Raw genomic sequence first — 16,782 nt, 5'->3', positions numbered from 1 at the left:
ATTAGTTGTTTGTCAGTTGCTTCATTTGCTATTATTTTCTCCCATTCTGAAGGCTGTCTTTTCACCTTGCTAATGGTTTCCTTTGATGTGCAGAAGCTTTTAAGGTTAATTAGGTCCCATTTGTTTATTTTTGCTTTTATTTCCAATATTCTGGGAGGTGGGTCATAGAGGATCCTGCTGTGATGTATGTCGGCGAGTGTTTTGCCTATGTTCTCCTCTAGGAGTTTTATAGTTTCTGGTCTTACGTTTAGATCTTTAATCCATTTTGAGTTTATTTTTGTGAATGGTGTTAGAAAGTGGTCTAGTTTCATTCTTTTACAAGTGGTTGACCAGATTTCCCAGCACCACTTGTTAAAGAGATTGTCTTTAATCCATTGTATATTCTTGCCTCCTTTGTCAAAGATAAGGTGTCCATATGTGCGTGGATTTATCTCTGGGCTTTCTATTTTATTCCATTGATCAATATTTCTGTCTTTGTGCCAGTACCATACTGTCTTGATAACTGTGGCTTTGTAGTAGAGCCTGAAGTCAGGTAGGTTGATTCCTCCAGTTCCATTCTTCTTTCTCAAGATTGCTTTGGCTATTCGAGTTTTTTTGTATTTCCATACAAATTGTGAAATTATTTGTTCTAGCTCTGTGAAGAATACTGTTGGTAGCTTGATAGGGATTGCGTTGAATCTATAAATTGCTTTGGGTAGTATACTCATTTTCACTATATTGATTCTTCCAATCCATGAACATGGTATATTTCTCCATCTATTAGTGTCCTCTTTGATTTCTTTCACCTGGTGATCTTTAAGAGTTCATGAGCCAGGACACAAGAGAATATATATATATTTTGTTGACTAGCTAGGTCAGAGTTTGTGAAGTATTTTCTTAACTAAAAATCTGTTAGGTAAGAACCAAGAGGCCTGGAAAGATCTTTAAAATACATTTATTTAGTCTCTTCATTTGCTAAATAATACATTTTCTTCCCTTTTGTTTCTGAAGCAATACTTGCTTCTTTTTCTTTCACCTCTTTGATGGTGCTGTTTTCCATGAGGTTTCCTCCTTTGCCTGCAGCTTTATTATCAGTCTACAGATGGTTGCCTGAGTTCTATCTTACCCTGATTTCATCTCAGATATCATAACTTTATTCTCATTTTATACCACTTAATCTAACTTTTTATAATTCCCCTTTTCTTGTGAGATTGTGTATACATTTCTAGTCTTCTACTGAGATCTGCTCCTGAAATAATGCTGATAAAACAAACACTGTTCTCAGAGAAAGTCACATACTGTTCTTTACCTGGATTATTTTAACAGGCTCCTAATTCTGTTACCAGCCTCTGCATATGATAGTCAGTCATCTTTCTAAGGCATGGATCCACTCATTTCACCCTCCTATTGAATACTTTTTCTGGCTCTCCATTTCCAACATAGTGAAGTCCGAATTCTTTAGCACAGCCATCAGAACATTTCAGTCTGGACTGTCTATCTTTCTAGCGTCTTTTCCTGACAGTTTCTTATGGAGGACTGCTGCCTATTCCAAGAATATGCTGTATCTCTGTGTCTTTCTTCTTTTACTTTGGTTTTAACTGCTGCCTTGAATGCTGTACTCACTTTTGTCCTCCTGATACCCTTTTCCTTATTTTTAATTTTTTTTTACATAAATTGACACATACTACATATGTGCAACTGTGTCTTTTGACTTAATTTTTTTTGAGATGTATTCATGTCAAAATATGTAGATTTTATTTATTATTTTTACTTATTGATAACATTCTGTTATATGAGTAATTCATGGCTTTCCATTCTTCTAGTGAGGAACAAATAGGTTGGTTTACTTTTTTTTGCTTTGCATAAAAATACCACAGCAAACAATCTTGTTATGGTATCTTTGAGCATATGTGCACAATTCATTAAGTAATTAATGGCTAATCTGGAGACCTGTGGAGAGTAATGAGAGGATGGTGCAATGCAGACACCTGTCATCATTTCCCAAAGTTTCTTTACTTGAAATGTCCTTGTATGAAGTATAATAGTGTCAAAATTCCCTTGTTATGCTTGGTTTGGTATGTAGTTATATGATGCAAATAAATGTAAGGAATGAAAGTTTTGAAAACCATCTATTAGTCGATGTTTTTTCTGTGTCATGTCAAAGTGTGACACCATTTTACCTAATAAGGCTCTCTCATTAACAGGCTTTAACTGCAAGTGAAATATATTTTGAAAGTTAACCTGTATTGCATTGCCTTCTTTGTCCTAAAATGTGAAAATAGATTAGAGCTTTGGGATTCATTTATTCCTAATAAACCTAATTATTTTTCACACCGAATTCTTACTGTATACTTGCTTGCTAATTGCATTAGGTCATACATTTTCAAATGCCACAAGATACAAAAGAGTAAGTGACTGCACCTATACTTAAAATACTATCCCATTTACCCTTCTATTTATATTTTCATAGTCTCAAAAATGCTTCTTGAAGTATTTTAGTAGTTGACATACTTCCATATAAATTGAAGCACTATTACATATTACAGTGGTCCTTTCATTTTACTTTGGGTAATAATTTCCTGGGTAGTGTGGTAAAATATATATTTTTAGTTTCTACCATTGAAAATTCTTTTTCAAGTGTATGTTTTGAATATTAACTTCATGTCCTTATAACTACTACTACTCTAATTGTGCTCTGGAAACTATTTCTTCAGAAACACAAGTTGAGGCAAAAAATGGGGAGCTTGTGGTCATGGTGATAGCTGCAGTGATGGTGGTAATTCTGGAGGTGGTGGTTGTGGTGGGGGGTATGGAATGGAGCTGGCATAAGTCAGGCCTTTGGAATCGAATTGCCTTGAATCTGAATCCCAGCTCTAAGACTGCATTTAAAATCTTGGTCAGATTAGTTAACTTCTCTAATCCTAAGGTTCCTCATGTTTAAAATGATGATAATAATTTCCACAATTCTTAAGGTTTAGCACAATACCTGGCCTGTAGTAAATATCATATATAATAAATGCCAACTATTAAATACTCCTGAAGTGGCTTTGTTTCTTTTCCAATTTTGTAAACAACATTTTGAGGGTGGATTTTCTATGCAAGAACAGAAGTATATCTTTGAGTTTCATAAACCAGAGCCAAAGAGTATTCATGTATCTCATTTTCCTTATTTCTATAAATATTACTTAGTGATACTTTAATATTAGAAAGCTTAAAAGGCCTTCTGAAGGCCTTTTAATCAATAAAACAACCTGATGTTAGAAGTGTATATTCTGGAGACAAAGTTTCATCTTTTTTTTTTTTTTTAGCCAGTTATAAATATTCCTTGGTGGCTCAGTGGTAAAGCGTCCTCCTGCCAATGAAGGAGACACGGGTTTGATCAGTGAGTTGGGAAGATCCCTTGGAGAAGAAAATGGCAACCCACTCCAGTATTCTTGTGTGAGAAGTCTCATGGACTGAGGAGTCTGGTGAGCCATAGTCCATGGAGTCACAAAAAAGTCAGACATGACTTAGAGACAAAGCAGCAACAATGAATCTCTCATTCTCTCATAGGAGATTTTAAAGTCAAAAATTAAAAAGCTTCTCATCAGAAAGACACACGTGCACACTCCTGAGAACTCTGGAGTACGTCACAGGGGGAATACTGTATGTTTTCACTTATATGTGAAGTCTAAAAAATGAAACAAATGGAAAAATAGGACAAAACATAAAAAGACTTACAGAAAGCAGACCTGGTGGTTGTCACAAGAGGGAAAGGGGCAAAACGGGCAGGAGGATTAAGTGGTACAACTATTTATAAAATAGATATATACAAGGATTTTATTCTTGTATAATACAGGGAATATAGCAAACATTTTATAATAGTTCATATGGAACATACAAAAAAAGTGCCATGCCCAAGATTTATCAAATTCATATTTCTGTAACTAAATTCAAGAATCTGACTTTTAAAATAGCATCTAATGACTTATTCATATGAGTAATCCATAGATCATACTATGAGAAATACTAAGTAAGGAAAAGTTCTGGAACTTTAATACATACAAGCAACTTAACCTTTGTGAATTTCTTCATCTGTAAAAAAGAAAAAGTATATAAAATGCCTGGCAGATATTAGATTGTCATTAATTTCATTCACCTTGTGGAAGGCAGCATGGTTAGTGGTTAAAAGCATGAGCTTTGGGGTAAGACACACTTCAGGCTTAAATCCTGGTTATCCCATTGCTTGCCTGTGTGACTTTAAACAATACTTAAGCTTCTTAAGTATACATTTCTTATTTATGAAATGGGAATAATAATTGTAGTAACATGTTAGAGGGTTATGAGGATTAAATGAGATAAAGGATGAAAAAGAGTTGAAAAAATGACTTATACAGTACTGCTTAATAAATTACATATGTGTCTAATAATAGGGTCAGTAATTCAGAACTATCTTTGTATTGGCAAAGATTTGTACTTTTTAAGTGGTGATCATTTTCAGTATTAAAGCTAATGACATCTTAACTTTTTCAATATATATATTCTTTTCTGGAGTTTTAAATTTAGCTATAAAAGGTCGTTTGAGTTGGAGAAAATTTTTTCATGCAAAGAATTTTGTTTTCTCTTATAAAAATGCAATATTAAAAATTGTGACACCATTGTTTGCTATTCCCTCTTATAAAAAATTTTAGGATAAATTAGTTGACTGAATTAGTGATTTATGTAAGGTGCAGTATTTTAAATTAGTTTATTGTAGTCTCTAATTGTATTTTAAAAACTTGTTTATTTTTGTTAATTTCATTTTAATTTTTTCAATATAATATTTCAGACTTTTAAGCCTAGGTATATATTTCCAGCATGAGCTCTTAGTAACAATAATGATGATGATGATAATAAGTAACATATACTGAGTATTAAATATTTTGACTTGACTTTATCTCCGTTTATCATACTAGTAGTAACATGAGATGGACACATTTATTATGCCATTTGGTACAATTTACAATGACAGAAAATTTATATGAATGCATTCTAAAAAATGTCCACATGCAAAGTAAGTAAACTTTAAAGTCCATGAAATTAAATGTGATGTATTATATATTTAAATTTGTATTTAGCTCTAATCAGGCTTAAAGAATAAACCTATGAGCTCAAGATTGTTAAATGACATTAAAGTAGATCTGTACAATTATGTTCCCTAAAGTAGATATTTTGTAAAATGAAAATGAACAAAATCTATCATATTTACTATTATTATATTATCAGTTTGTTCTTCTTAATGCTTGTCCCATAAGTCAGTTTTCATTCACTTTTAATGTTGTGATAATTTAAAATGTATTTTAAAGTTAGTTTTTGTTATTTAATGTACTTTCTCTGGTACATTGCCTTCTCAATTTATATTTAGAAATTTGAATATAGAATAGCTATTTCTTTATTCTTGGCTGATTATTTCCTTCATTTTTTAAATGATTGCTTTCTAGTCAAACTAGGCTGTGAAATTCTGGAACTTAAAAGATCAGCTTGGATACTTAGGAATTTAATAGAATTATTAAAACATTATCTAAATATTATTTCTTAATTATAATTAAGTTATTAATTAAAATATTATTACATTGATATGTGTTAATGAGATGTTGAGGGGAGAAGTGATTGTTAGGATGATGGGATAGTGATCAAAGTAATCAATATAGGCCCCTAGGAGAGAATGTGGTAGAAGTTACAAGAGGCACTCTGGCCAGTCAAGGCAGAGAATATACAAGGTGGCAGTAAAATTAGATTGAGAATGCTTACATTTCTGTAGCAGAAATAATGATCTCCTGAGGAGAAGTAGACTTCCCCAGCACATCTGGAAATAGAGGCTGTTGTTTTCATGATTAGGGTAGTGCTTTAGGTGTTGTGGGAATAAGGAATTGCCACACATTCTTTCACACTTCCTTTAATTAATAGGTGGTGTCTGTGTACTCTTTCTAATTTAGGTGGGCTTACAACCCACTCCAGCATTTTTGCCTAGAGAATCCCATGGACAGAGGAGCCTGGTGGGCTACAGTCCATGGGGTTGCAAAAAGTCAGACACGACTGAATGATTAATACTAGTACTATACAAATTGTTTATGGTTAACAGAATATAGCAGAAATGAAAGTGCATTAATTTAGAGGCCAAGTCCCCAGAAGTGATGGAGCTTTTACTTTATTCTCTGGAATATTTGTGTTTGGAGTCCAAAGAGTCCATCTAAGGAGCCTGGCTACTTCTTAAGTCTGACTACTTGTTAAGTCAACATTCTGGGAGGATGCAAAGCCATGTGGTGGGGCCGTATTTAGGACCTACAGCCAGCAGTCCTCATCTTTCAGTTATTCCCTCCCAGGCACCAGATATGTGAGTTATGGAGGCTTTGGAGGATTCTAGCCCTCAGCTGACAAATAAGCCCCAGCTTCAGATATTCCTAGTTTGAGATATTGTTGTTGCTGTTTAGCAGCTAACTCATGTCTGACTCTTTACAACCCTAAGAACTGCGGCATGCCAGGGTTCCCTCTCCTTCATTTTCTCCTGAAATTTGCTCAAGCTCTTGTCCATTGAGTTGATGATGCCATCCAACCGTCTTATCCTCTGTCACCCCTTCTTCATGCCTTCAATCTCTCCCAGCGTCAGGGTCTTTTCCAATGAGTCAGCTTCTTGCATCAGGTGGCTAAAGTATTGGAGCTTCAACTTAAGCATCAGTCCTTTCAATGAATTTTGGGGATTGATTTCCTTTAGGATGGACTGGTTTGATCTCCATTCAGTCCAAGGAACTCTCAGGAGTCTTCTCTAGCACCACAATTCAAAAGCATCAGTTCTTCAGTGCTCAGCCTTCTTGATGGTCCAGCTGTCGCATCCACACATGACTACTGGGAAAAGAACAGCTTTGAGTATACAATAAGGACGCATCACCCCCTGCCTGTGTTTTGGAGTCATAGAACCCAGTGGTTTAATAAATGTTTTTAAGTCACTAAGTTTTGGGTTAATTTGTTATGTCGTATTAGAAACTGAAACAGATGTTAGTTTACCTGGTATCTATGTTTGAACTGAAGTTGTATGGAGATTTAGAGATGGTACTTGTTAGATCTATATTGTGTCTTAATCGCTAAGTCATGGCTGACTCTTTTTGTGACTCTGTGGACTATAGCCTCCAAGTCTCCTCTGTCCATGGGATTTCCCAGGCAGGAATACTATAGTGGGTTGCCATTTCCTTCTCCAGGGAAACTTCCTGACCCAGGGATCAAACCCTTGGCTCCTGCATTGGCAGGTGGATTGTTTACCACTGAGCCACCAGGGAAGTCCTATTATATCTATGTATGTGTGTATATATATAAACATATAAAACATGTACACATACACACATATATGATTTAAAACTTTAGGTAACAAGTACTATGGAATAAAGTTGTATAATTGTTAGAGAGCATTTTAGCATAATACTTTTACATGAGCACTTAATGCCTTAGATTTTAGTTTAGAATTCATTCACAGCTCATATTTAACTTGATAAATATCTTAGGTGGACAAGACTGTCTTAGAATGACAAGAAACCCATGTCTTCTATTTCAAATACTTAAAAATTTCCTGCTTCAGGTCCTGCACATCTTGAATCTTCTTCTGGGTGCTTTTTAATATACTTTTTTTTTTTTAGCACTTTTAGGGTCACAGCAAAATTTGAGCTGAAAGTTTAAGTATTTCCCATAGGTTCCTTACCCTCCAAACATGCATAGCCTCTTCTGTTACCAGTATCCCTCCATCAGAGTGATACATTTTTTATAAACGATAGGGTTCACATTGACACATAACTGTTACACAGAGTCCATAACCTATAATGGAATTCACTCTTGATATTGTACACCTCTATGGGTTTGGACAAGTTTATAGTCTTGCCTGCAGAATTCCATGGACAGAGGGTCCTGGTGGGCCACAGTCGATGGGTCTCAGAGTCGACACAACTGAGTGACTAACACACACAGTCACATGGACTCATCATTGTAGTATCACAGAGTAGTTAGTTTCACTGTTCTAAACGCCCTTTGTGCTCTGCCTGTTCATCCTTCCCTCTCTCGTAACTCCTGTCAACCAATAATCTTTTTTTCCTGTCTCTGGAATTTGCTTTTTTCCAGAATGTCAGATAGTTGGAATCATACAGTAAGTAGTATTTTCAGGTTCCCTCTACACTTTTTTTTTCAGCTTTTCATTTATGGTTTGCAACTAAAATATGAAGTCCTTTCCTCAAAAATGTCTTCATAAATCCACAATCTATACCAGACTTTATGTTAATTTTTCACATTGCAGTTTTAATTCTTCCTTTGCAGAACTTATCATTATTTATGTAATTAACATCTATCCCTGTTAAAAGGTGAAATATTTAATCACTGGTATCATTCTTAGAGCTAGCATACAGCCCAGCTTATTTAGGTACAAACATTTATAGCCTTTATGAAATAAATTAATGAAACATGATTTTCATATAACAAACACATTAAGCATATCAATATAAACTGACAAAGCTGATTCTACTAGCTATAACATAAATTGAAATTCCAATTTTATTGGTTTGCCATACCTTATACTTACATAGGTGCCCCAACAGTATTTCATTTTGTCTTATATGTTTAATCTAATATAGTTTATTGTATTTTATTTAGAAACTAGCTAAAGTTGTTGTGCACAAGATTTAATTTCTTCTGGGCATATTTTGGAATCTCCTTCAAATGTTTTAATAAACGCTTTTCACTTATCTCCTACTGGAATCTGTTCAGTGACAGTTACTAAAATTACAAGGTTATAGGTATTGAATTTCATAGCTGGTGGAAACTGTAGAATTAGTGCAAATGATCCAAATATTCATTTTATAGAGGAATCATCTCAGAATTCATGGCTAGTCTAGGGTTACAGAGCTACTCGGTAACCAGGGCTTCCCTGGTGACTCAGAGAGTAAAGAAGCAGCCTGCAATGCAGGAGACCCAGGTTTGTTCTCTGGGTTGGGAAGATCCTCTGGAGATGGGAATGGCCACCCACTCCAGTGTTGCCTGGAGAATCCATGGACAGAGGAGCCTGGCAGGATACAGCTCACGGATTCACAGAGTTGGATACAACTGAGTGACTAACAGTTTCACAGAACCACTCGGAGCTGAAGCCTTGAATTCTTCCAAAACTCTTTCTCAGTATATCAGACCTATAAAAAGTAGCAGAGGATTGGAAAAAATAGTGTGTGCAGCATAAGCCTAGAATTGAAAACTTCAGGTTTTTCCTTTCTTATTCATGGTCTTTTTTTTTCCTCTACCAATATAACTTCTTACTAAAAGTACACATTGTGAATAGCATTCCTCTTTGAAGTATTAAGACTGTAAGAAACTTAGATTTTCTTCCCCTTTCACCTGTGGTTTAAAGAATATTTAGTAGTAGGTACATTGTGTCTTCTAATTCACTTTTTCCAAATTGATTGTAATGCCTGCTTTTTTCTTTTCCTGGCATACAGATTTTCAGCCTCTGACAGTAAAATGTATTATTTTGATGTCGTTCATTCTAGAGAATTTTATGATGGATAAGGATTGTAAGAGACACATTATGTCACAGTGGCCTTTCCATGCAATCCACTAATCCTAACAATATCCATGCCATTCAGGAAGTTGGATCTCCACTTTACTGATGAGGAAACTGGCTCAGAAAGTTTAAATACCCTACCCAAATTTACATAGCTCATCAGCAGTAAAGTTAGGTATACCTAGTCTAAAGCCTGCATTTATGTTTGCTTGGCTCTGCTTTCCCTGCACTAAACTCCCTATATTATTATTAATTGTTTTCCCAAACTGTCAAGAATGACAGTTTAACCAAGGAATCATTGCTGTATTTATGCTTGTTATGAATAGATTTCATGTATGATTTCTTTTGTTGCCTTAACAATAGACAGGCATTTAAGTCATTTTTGGTTTCATAGAAATAACTCCTGAAATTAGTTTCAGACAACAATCTTTCCACTCAGATGTGTATTTTGTTATTTTAAGTAGCTTAGCTGAGTGTACTTTGTGGTTTTACCTGGAATGTGAATCCTAAATCCAAGCAAATCTCACTTGTCGGAATACAACTAATGAATTAATAAGTACGTTGGTTAATCTGTGAAATAATTATTTCTGAATTATTCTGTGAAATAATAACTGAAAAAAATTAACATCCTAGCCCCTTCCATTTACTAACTTTGAGATATAGGGCAATTTATTTAACCTTTTTGAACCTCCATTTCCTCACCTATAAAATTGGTATGATGGCAGTAAAACCCTTATAAGATTTTTCTAAGGATTACATGAGAAAATGGATGTAAAATACTTGGCACCATGCCTGACCCAGAAAGCGCTCAATAAATCATTTAAGCAGACCTTACTTGTCTTGTCTGTGGATTGAACAGTTATAGTGATTTCCCTTGATCTGGTAATGTTGCCATTATTCAGTAGACGTATTTCATGAAAGAATATGGATAAAGGACATCCTTTTTCATCATGCTGGGAGGTGTTTAAGAAGTCTCTCATACTGTGTGTCACATTCCTTTTTAATTTCAATTGGTCTGTTGCGGGCAGTATTCTAGTTCTGGTAAATGTATGTGATGAAGTACACAAAAGCTCTTGGCAAGGGGGGTGAGGAGGGAGGTGGAATTTTAGTAGCTCAATTGCTCAATAGCTACTAGGAAAAATCTAATTTAACAGATACATCAATATAATATGAAGCCTCATCTACAAATGCTCTTCTCCCTTAGGAAGATCACGTCCAAATTACTGGTCAAAGGCTGAAAGGAACCGTATTATGATGAATTGTTGTTGGGATATGATAGATGTGTTCTCTCTCAAGTTAACAGAACATGCACTCATGTGCTAGAGCTTACTCATCCAATTCTTTCAAACGTGTGTCCAGTATGGTCCGTTAAGCCGTGGCAACTTTACCCTCTCACCCCATTTACTATTATCATGTAACACAAAGAGGCTCATGTCCAGTATGGTAGATACACTGTTCAGAAGCCAAAAGTAATCATTATTATATCACTGGACTGGCTTTGATATCTATAGGATATGTAGTTGGCTGAAACATTTTTATTTTTCTCTCTTATTATATAAATAAAGCTTTATCTGAAATAGCTGCTTCAAAAGAAAAAAGACCATTTATTCCCAGGCTATCCAACAAGCTTCAAGAGCTGACATGAAATCCGAGAGTATATAGGAACTCATTGCCATATGAGAAACATCCTAAAAGACAAGTTTACTTTTTATGTAGTAGATCCCTCTCCAGTTCTGTCGGGATCAAGGTTAACTTTTGTAAATGAAGTAAGAAGACCCTTGGATTAAACTATAATTCTGTTTTTAAATGGTTTGCAGTCCAGAGCCTGCATATGTTCTATCCAAACTAACTAACAACTAAAATGTCACTCTAAGAAAGCCTTCCTCAGTGATCAGTGCAAAGAAATAGAGGAAAAATAATAGAATGGGAAAGACTAGAGATCTCTTCAAAAAAATTAGAGATACCAAGGGAACATTTCATGCAAAGATGGGCTCAATAAAGGACAGAAATGGTATGGACCTAACAGAAGCAGAAGATATTAAGAAGAGGTGGCAAGAATACACAGAAGAACTGTACAAAAAAGATCTTTATGACCAAGATAATCACAATGGTGTGATCACTCACCTAGAGCCAGACATCCTGGAATGTGAAGTCAAGTGGGCCTTAGGAAGCATCACTACGATCAAAGCTAGTGGAGATCATGGAATTCCACTTAAGCTATTTCAAATCCTAAAAGATGATGCTGTGAAAGCACTGCACTCAATATTTCAGCAAATTTGGAAAACTCAGCAGTGGCCATGGGACTGGAAAAGGTCAGTTTTCATTCCAGTCCCAAAGAAAGGCAATGCCAATGAATGCTCAAACTGCTGCACAATTGCACTCATCTCATATGCTAGCAAAGTAATGCTCAATATTCTACAAGCCAGGATTCAGCAATATGTGAACCATGAACTTCCAGATGTTCAAGCTGGATTTAGAAAAGGCAGAGGAACCAGAGATCAAATTGCCAACATATGATGGATCATGGAAAAAGCAAGAGAGTTCCAGAAAAACATCTATTTCTACTTTATTGACAATACCAAAGCCTTTGACTGTGTGGATCACAACAAACTGCAGAAAATTCTGAAAGAGATGGGAATACCAGACCACCTGACCTGCCTCTTGAGAAACCTATATCCAGGTCTGGAAGCAGCAGTTAGAACTGGACATGGAACAACAGACTGGTCCCAGATAGGAAAAGGAGTTCATCAAGGCTATATATTGTCACCCTGCTTATTTAAGGTAAATGCAGAGTACATCCTGAGAAAGGCTGGGCTGGAAGAAGCACAAGCTGGAGTCAAGATTTCCAGGATAAATATCAATATCCTCAGATATGCAGATGACACCACCCTTATGGCAGAAAGTGAAGAAGAACTAAAGAGCCTCTTGCTGAAAATGGAAGAGGAGAGTGAAAAAGTTGGCTTAAAGCTCAGCATTTGGAAAATGAAGATCATGGCATCTGGTCCCATCACTTCATGACAAGTAGATGGTGAAACGGTGGAAACAGTGGCAGACTTTACTTTTTGGGGGGCTCCAAAATCACGGCCAGTGGTGACTGCAGGCATGAAATTAAAAGACGCTTACTCCTTGGAAGGAAAGTTATGACCCCCCTAGACAGCATATTGAAAAGCAGAGACATTACTTTGCCAACAAAGATCCGTCTTGTCAAGGCTATAGTTTTTCCAGTAGTCATGTATGGATATGAGAGTTGGAGTATAAAGAAAGCTGAGCACCAAAGAATTGATGCTTTTGAACTATGGTGTGAAGACTCTTGAGAGTCCCTTGGACTGCAAGGAGATCCAACCAGTCCATCCTAAAGCAGATCAGTCCTGGGTGTTCACTGGAAGGACTGATAGTGAAGCTGAAACTCAAATACTTTGGCCACATGATGTGAAGAGCTGACTCCTTTGAAAAGACCCTGATGCTGGAAAAGATTGAGGGCAGGAAGAGAAGGGGATGATGGAGGATGAGATGGTTGGATGGCATCACTGACGCAATGGACATGAGATTGGGCAAACTCCAGGTGTTGGTTATAGACAGGGAGGCCTGGCATGCTGCAATCCATGGGGTCCTAAAGAGTCGGACACGACTGAGTGACTGAACTGAATTGAGAATGTCACTCAAATACTGAAGTTATTTTGTTGTTTGTTATACTTGTATAAATGGTAAATGGATAAATTTTTCGATGAAAGTTCTCTAACAGGTCCTCTTCAGTTCCACATAAGTAGAGATTTGGAACCATCTTGGTTCCCGGCTTTGATTCCCAGATATTTTGCTCAGCAGACACTTTATAGTCTTAAAAGTAATTGAGGACTTCAGAGAGCTTTTCTTTATGTGGGTTGTATCTATATTCAGTGCAGAAATTAAAACATAATTTCTTTCAATATTAATTCCTTGTTTTTCTTCTGGGTTCTTACTCTTCTAAGATATATAGAATGACTAGTCAAATGATTAGGGAAAGAGTATGTGGATAATAGGACAGAAAACTCTAGGATTTATATTTTTTAAATGTTATTTCTGAAGCACATGTATTTAGTTATGAATGTTTGTGTATATTTCCTTAATACACCCACTGCCTACAATGTTGTTTGTTATTTTCAGTTTAAATCTAATAAGTTCATATTTACATACACATGTATGTGTATGATAATATCTGGTCTAGTGATTTTTGTTAAAGAAAATTTAATTTCTTAGAAAAAGCAATTTTCTACATAGTATAGTGGTCAAGTACTCCTTGCAACACAGAGTGTCCCATTAAGGTCCGTATTTTCTCAGTTAAGCCTGGTAGTCAGTTCCTGTTAGCATCTTTCTGCTTATCCTGGAAATACAAGTACTGTTGAGATACCCTTTGCTATTTCATAGTCTATGGAAAGGCTAGACACTCTTCCAGTAAAACAGTTTGTCCAATTACTCTACAACTTAATCTTCCATGAAGATGGTTCAGGGGTCTATTCCTTGGTACTTGTCCTTCCAGCTCTGCCCCGTTTCCTTGCAGTTTACCAGTCCATCCTGTTCTTTACTAATATATGACCTAATATCTTCTGTATATTGGCACACACATGGATGATTCTGCTTGATCTTGCTTCTTTCAGTAGTTTTCAGTTCAACTTAATATATTTGGAGATTGTGTTGTAAAGTTATTAATGAGTCATATGTTTGGAGACCTTGAATAAAATTTATTTTCATACATTTTTCCGTAAAAACAAAATTCCAAATTTAAATATTGCAGGTGTATGTCATATTTAGTATTGACCAACTATCAGAGCACATTGTAGCAGATACCATCTGCTATTCCTTCAAAATATTGGCATCCTAGCTATTGGAAACCTTATCTATAAAATCTGATAAAATCTGGAAATTTTTATAATAATCCATCATCATGAAATTATCCATCTTGGAAGGGGAAAAGAAAACAAACAGATCATGTATGTTCTTCCCATAGAATCTCATCGTTTTGTGCAAGTCACATTCTCTGTAGAAGCAGTTTTGGTCACATTTCTCGCACAGTATGGAGCAGGGTACATGGTGCCTCATTGCTTTGTTACGAACACAAACTGAAAAGCAATAGATGTTTATAGATGTGTTCATAGTTGGGATTTTTATTTTAGTTAGTTTGATTTTGAACGTCTTCCTTTAAATAATGATACCCTTGTAAGTAACATAGCTGACAAATTTTAGGTACAACGCAGCTTTCATGGAATACTGTGAAAACAAGTGACTATAAACTAGATTAACTGAAATAATATTTTGAGTTCACATCAAAATTGTGGTGGAGTTGAAATCTACAGGTAAACCACTCTAGTGAGCTGTTTGTCAGAGATAAGGTATAGGTTGACTCTGGAGCAGCCACAAAATAAGATGAAGCAGAAAAGAGTTTACCACCTGGAACCGGGATCTGTAGGCCTACCCCAAGGTTGTTCTAGGGCCACCCTGCAAATGGAAGCCTACGCTCCTTATATTCAAATGTTTTAAAGTTATGCATTAAGCTAAACTTTTAAATTCAGTATATTCTATCATCCTGTCTTAAAAGATACACCTTTATAACCCCAAATTAAGAAAAATGTGTATAAAGCTATCACTTTTATATTTTGGAGTTGGCAGATACCAATAATTTAATTCGGAGAAGGCAATGGCACCCCACTCCAGTACTCTTACCTGGAAAATCCCATGGACAGAGGGGCCTGGTAGGCTGCAGTCCATTACTATGCCTACCTGAGTGAATTTATAATTGGCAAGCGGCAGAGTTTTCATGAGTAAAAAATAAAAATACATAATTCAAAATCATCACATCTTTTTTCATTAAATTTATTTTTCTTGTTTTTATTCAGTAAAATCATGAATTCTATTGTTGTGATCAAGATCTTTCAAATAATTTTGTTCTCTTGACAGTAATGATTTAAATTAGGATTGTAAAGTACATGGTAACTGCATTAAAAAGCACATGAAATATGGTTATATATTTTCAGAATTTTAAAATAAATGTAAAATGATTAAAATATTTTTCTTGTGTATTTTCAAAAGTGTCTTCTAAAAACTTTAAATTCTAAAAACTTTAAGTTCTAAAAACTATTTAAATTAATAAGTATTTAATTAGTTGTATTTATTCTAAAATTTTAAATTATTAAAAGGACAAATACATCATGAATAGTGAATATAAAATTTTGGATTTAACATATAGAGCTGGAATTTATATTTAATAATACGAAAATCCAATTACATCTCATTATTTTTATAAGAAAATGAAACTATGTACAATTCTAAGAATATTATGTTCATCTCATTGTCAGTATAAAGATAATTTCATGTTACATGCTTGTCGTGACACTTAAATACATATTTAAGAGTAATATGTATTCAGTTCAGTTCAGTTCAGTCACTCAGTCATGTCCAACTCTTTGCAACCCCATGAATCGCAGCACACCAGGCCTCCCTGTCCATCACCAACTCCCGGAGTTCACTCAGACTCACTCAGCCATCCAGCCATCTCATCCTCTGTTGTCCCCTTCTCCTCCTGCCCCCAATCCCTCCCAGCATCAGACTCTTTTCCAATGAGTCAACTCGTCGCATGAGGTGGCCAAAGTGCTGGAGTTTCAGCTTTAGCATCATTCCTTCCAAAGAAATCCCAGGACTGATCTCCTTCAGAATGGACTGGTTGGATCTCCTTGCAGTCCAAGGGACTCTCAAGAGTCTTCTCCAACACCACAGTTCAAAAGCATCAATTCTTCAGCACTCAGCTTTCTTCACAGTCCAACTCTCACATCCATACATGACCACAGGAAAAACCATAGCCTTGACTAGATGGACCTTTGTTGGCAAAGTATTGTCTCTGCTTTTCAATATGCTATTTATGTTGGTCCTAAGTTTTCTTCCAAGGAGTAAGCATCTTTTAATTTCATGGCTGCAATCACCATCTGCAGTGATTTTGGAGCCCCCAAAATAAAGTCTGACATTGTTTCCACTGTTTCCCCATCTATTTGCCATGAAGTGATGGGACCAGATGCCATGATCTTCGTTTTCTGAATGTTGAGTTTTAAGCCAACTTTTTCACTCTCCTCTTTCACGTTCATCAAGAGGCTTTTGAGTTCCTCTTCACTTTCTGCCATAAGGGTGGTGTCATCTGCATATCTGAGGTTATTGATATTTCTCCTGGCAATCTTGATTCCAGCTTGTGCTTCTTCCAGCCCAGCGTTTCTCATGATGTACTCTGCATATAAGTTAAATAA

At 35.7% G+C, this 16,782-nt stretch overlaps 1 protein-coding gene across 8 annotated transcripts in view; it reads left to right on the top strand.

The window, feature by feature from the left end:
• Window positions 1-16,782, top strand: part of STPG2 (sperm tail PG-rich repeat containing 2) — a 630,294-nt gene that overhangs the window by 405,863 nt on the left and 207,649 nt on the right. For 2 of the 8 annotated variants that reach the window (XM_086406675.1, XM_086406659.1), the window contains exon 13: window positions 3,288-10,354. The exons of the other annotated variants lie outside the window; for them this stretch is intronic. In XM_086406675.1, the coding sequence (XP_086262801.1) occupies window positions 3,288-3,341 (54 nt within the window). In that variant the 3' untranslated portion in view covers window positions 3,342-10,354. Of the gene's footprint in view, window positions 1-3,287; window positions 10,355-16,782 lie in introns of those variants that run through there. 8 annotated transcript variants of the gene reach the window in all.

This window comes from Bos grunniens, chromosome 6 (assembly GCF_055505025.1).
Source record: "Bos grunniens cultivar Pamir isolate PY7600 chromosome 6, Bosgru_T2T1.0, whole genome shotgun sequence".
NCBI classification, from domain to species: domain Eukaryota; kingdom Metazoa; phylum Chordata; class Mammalia; order Artiodactyla; family Bovidae; genus Bos; species Bos grunniens.
This window is presented reverse-complemented; position numbering and strand designations above follow the sequence as displayed.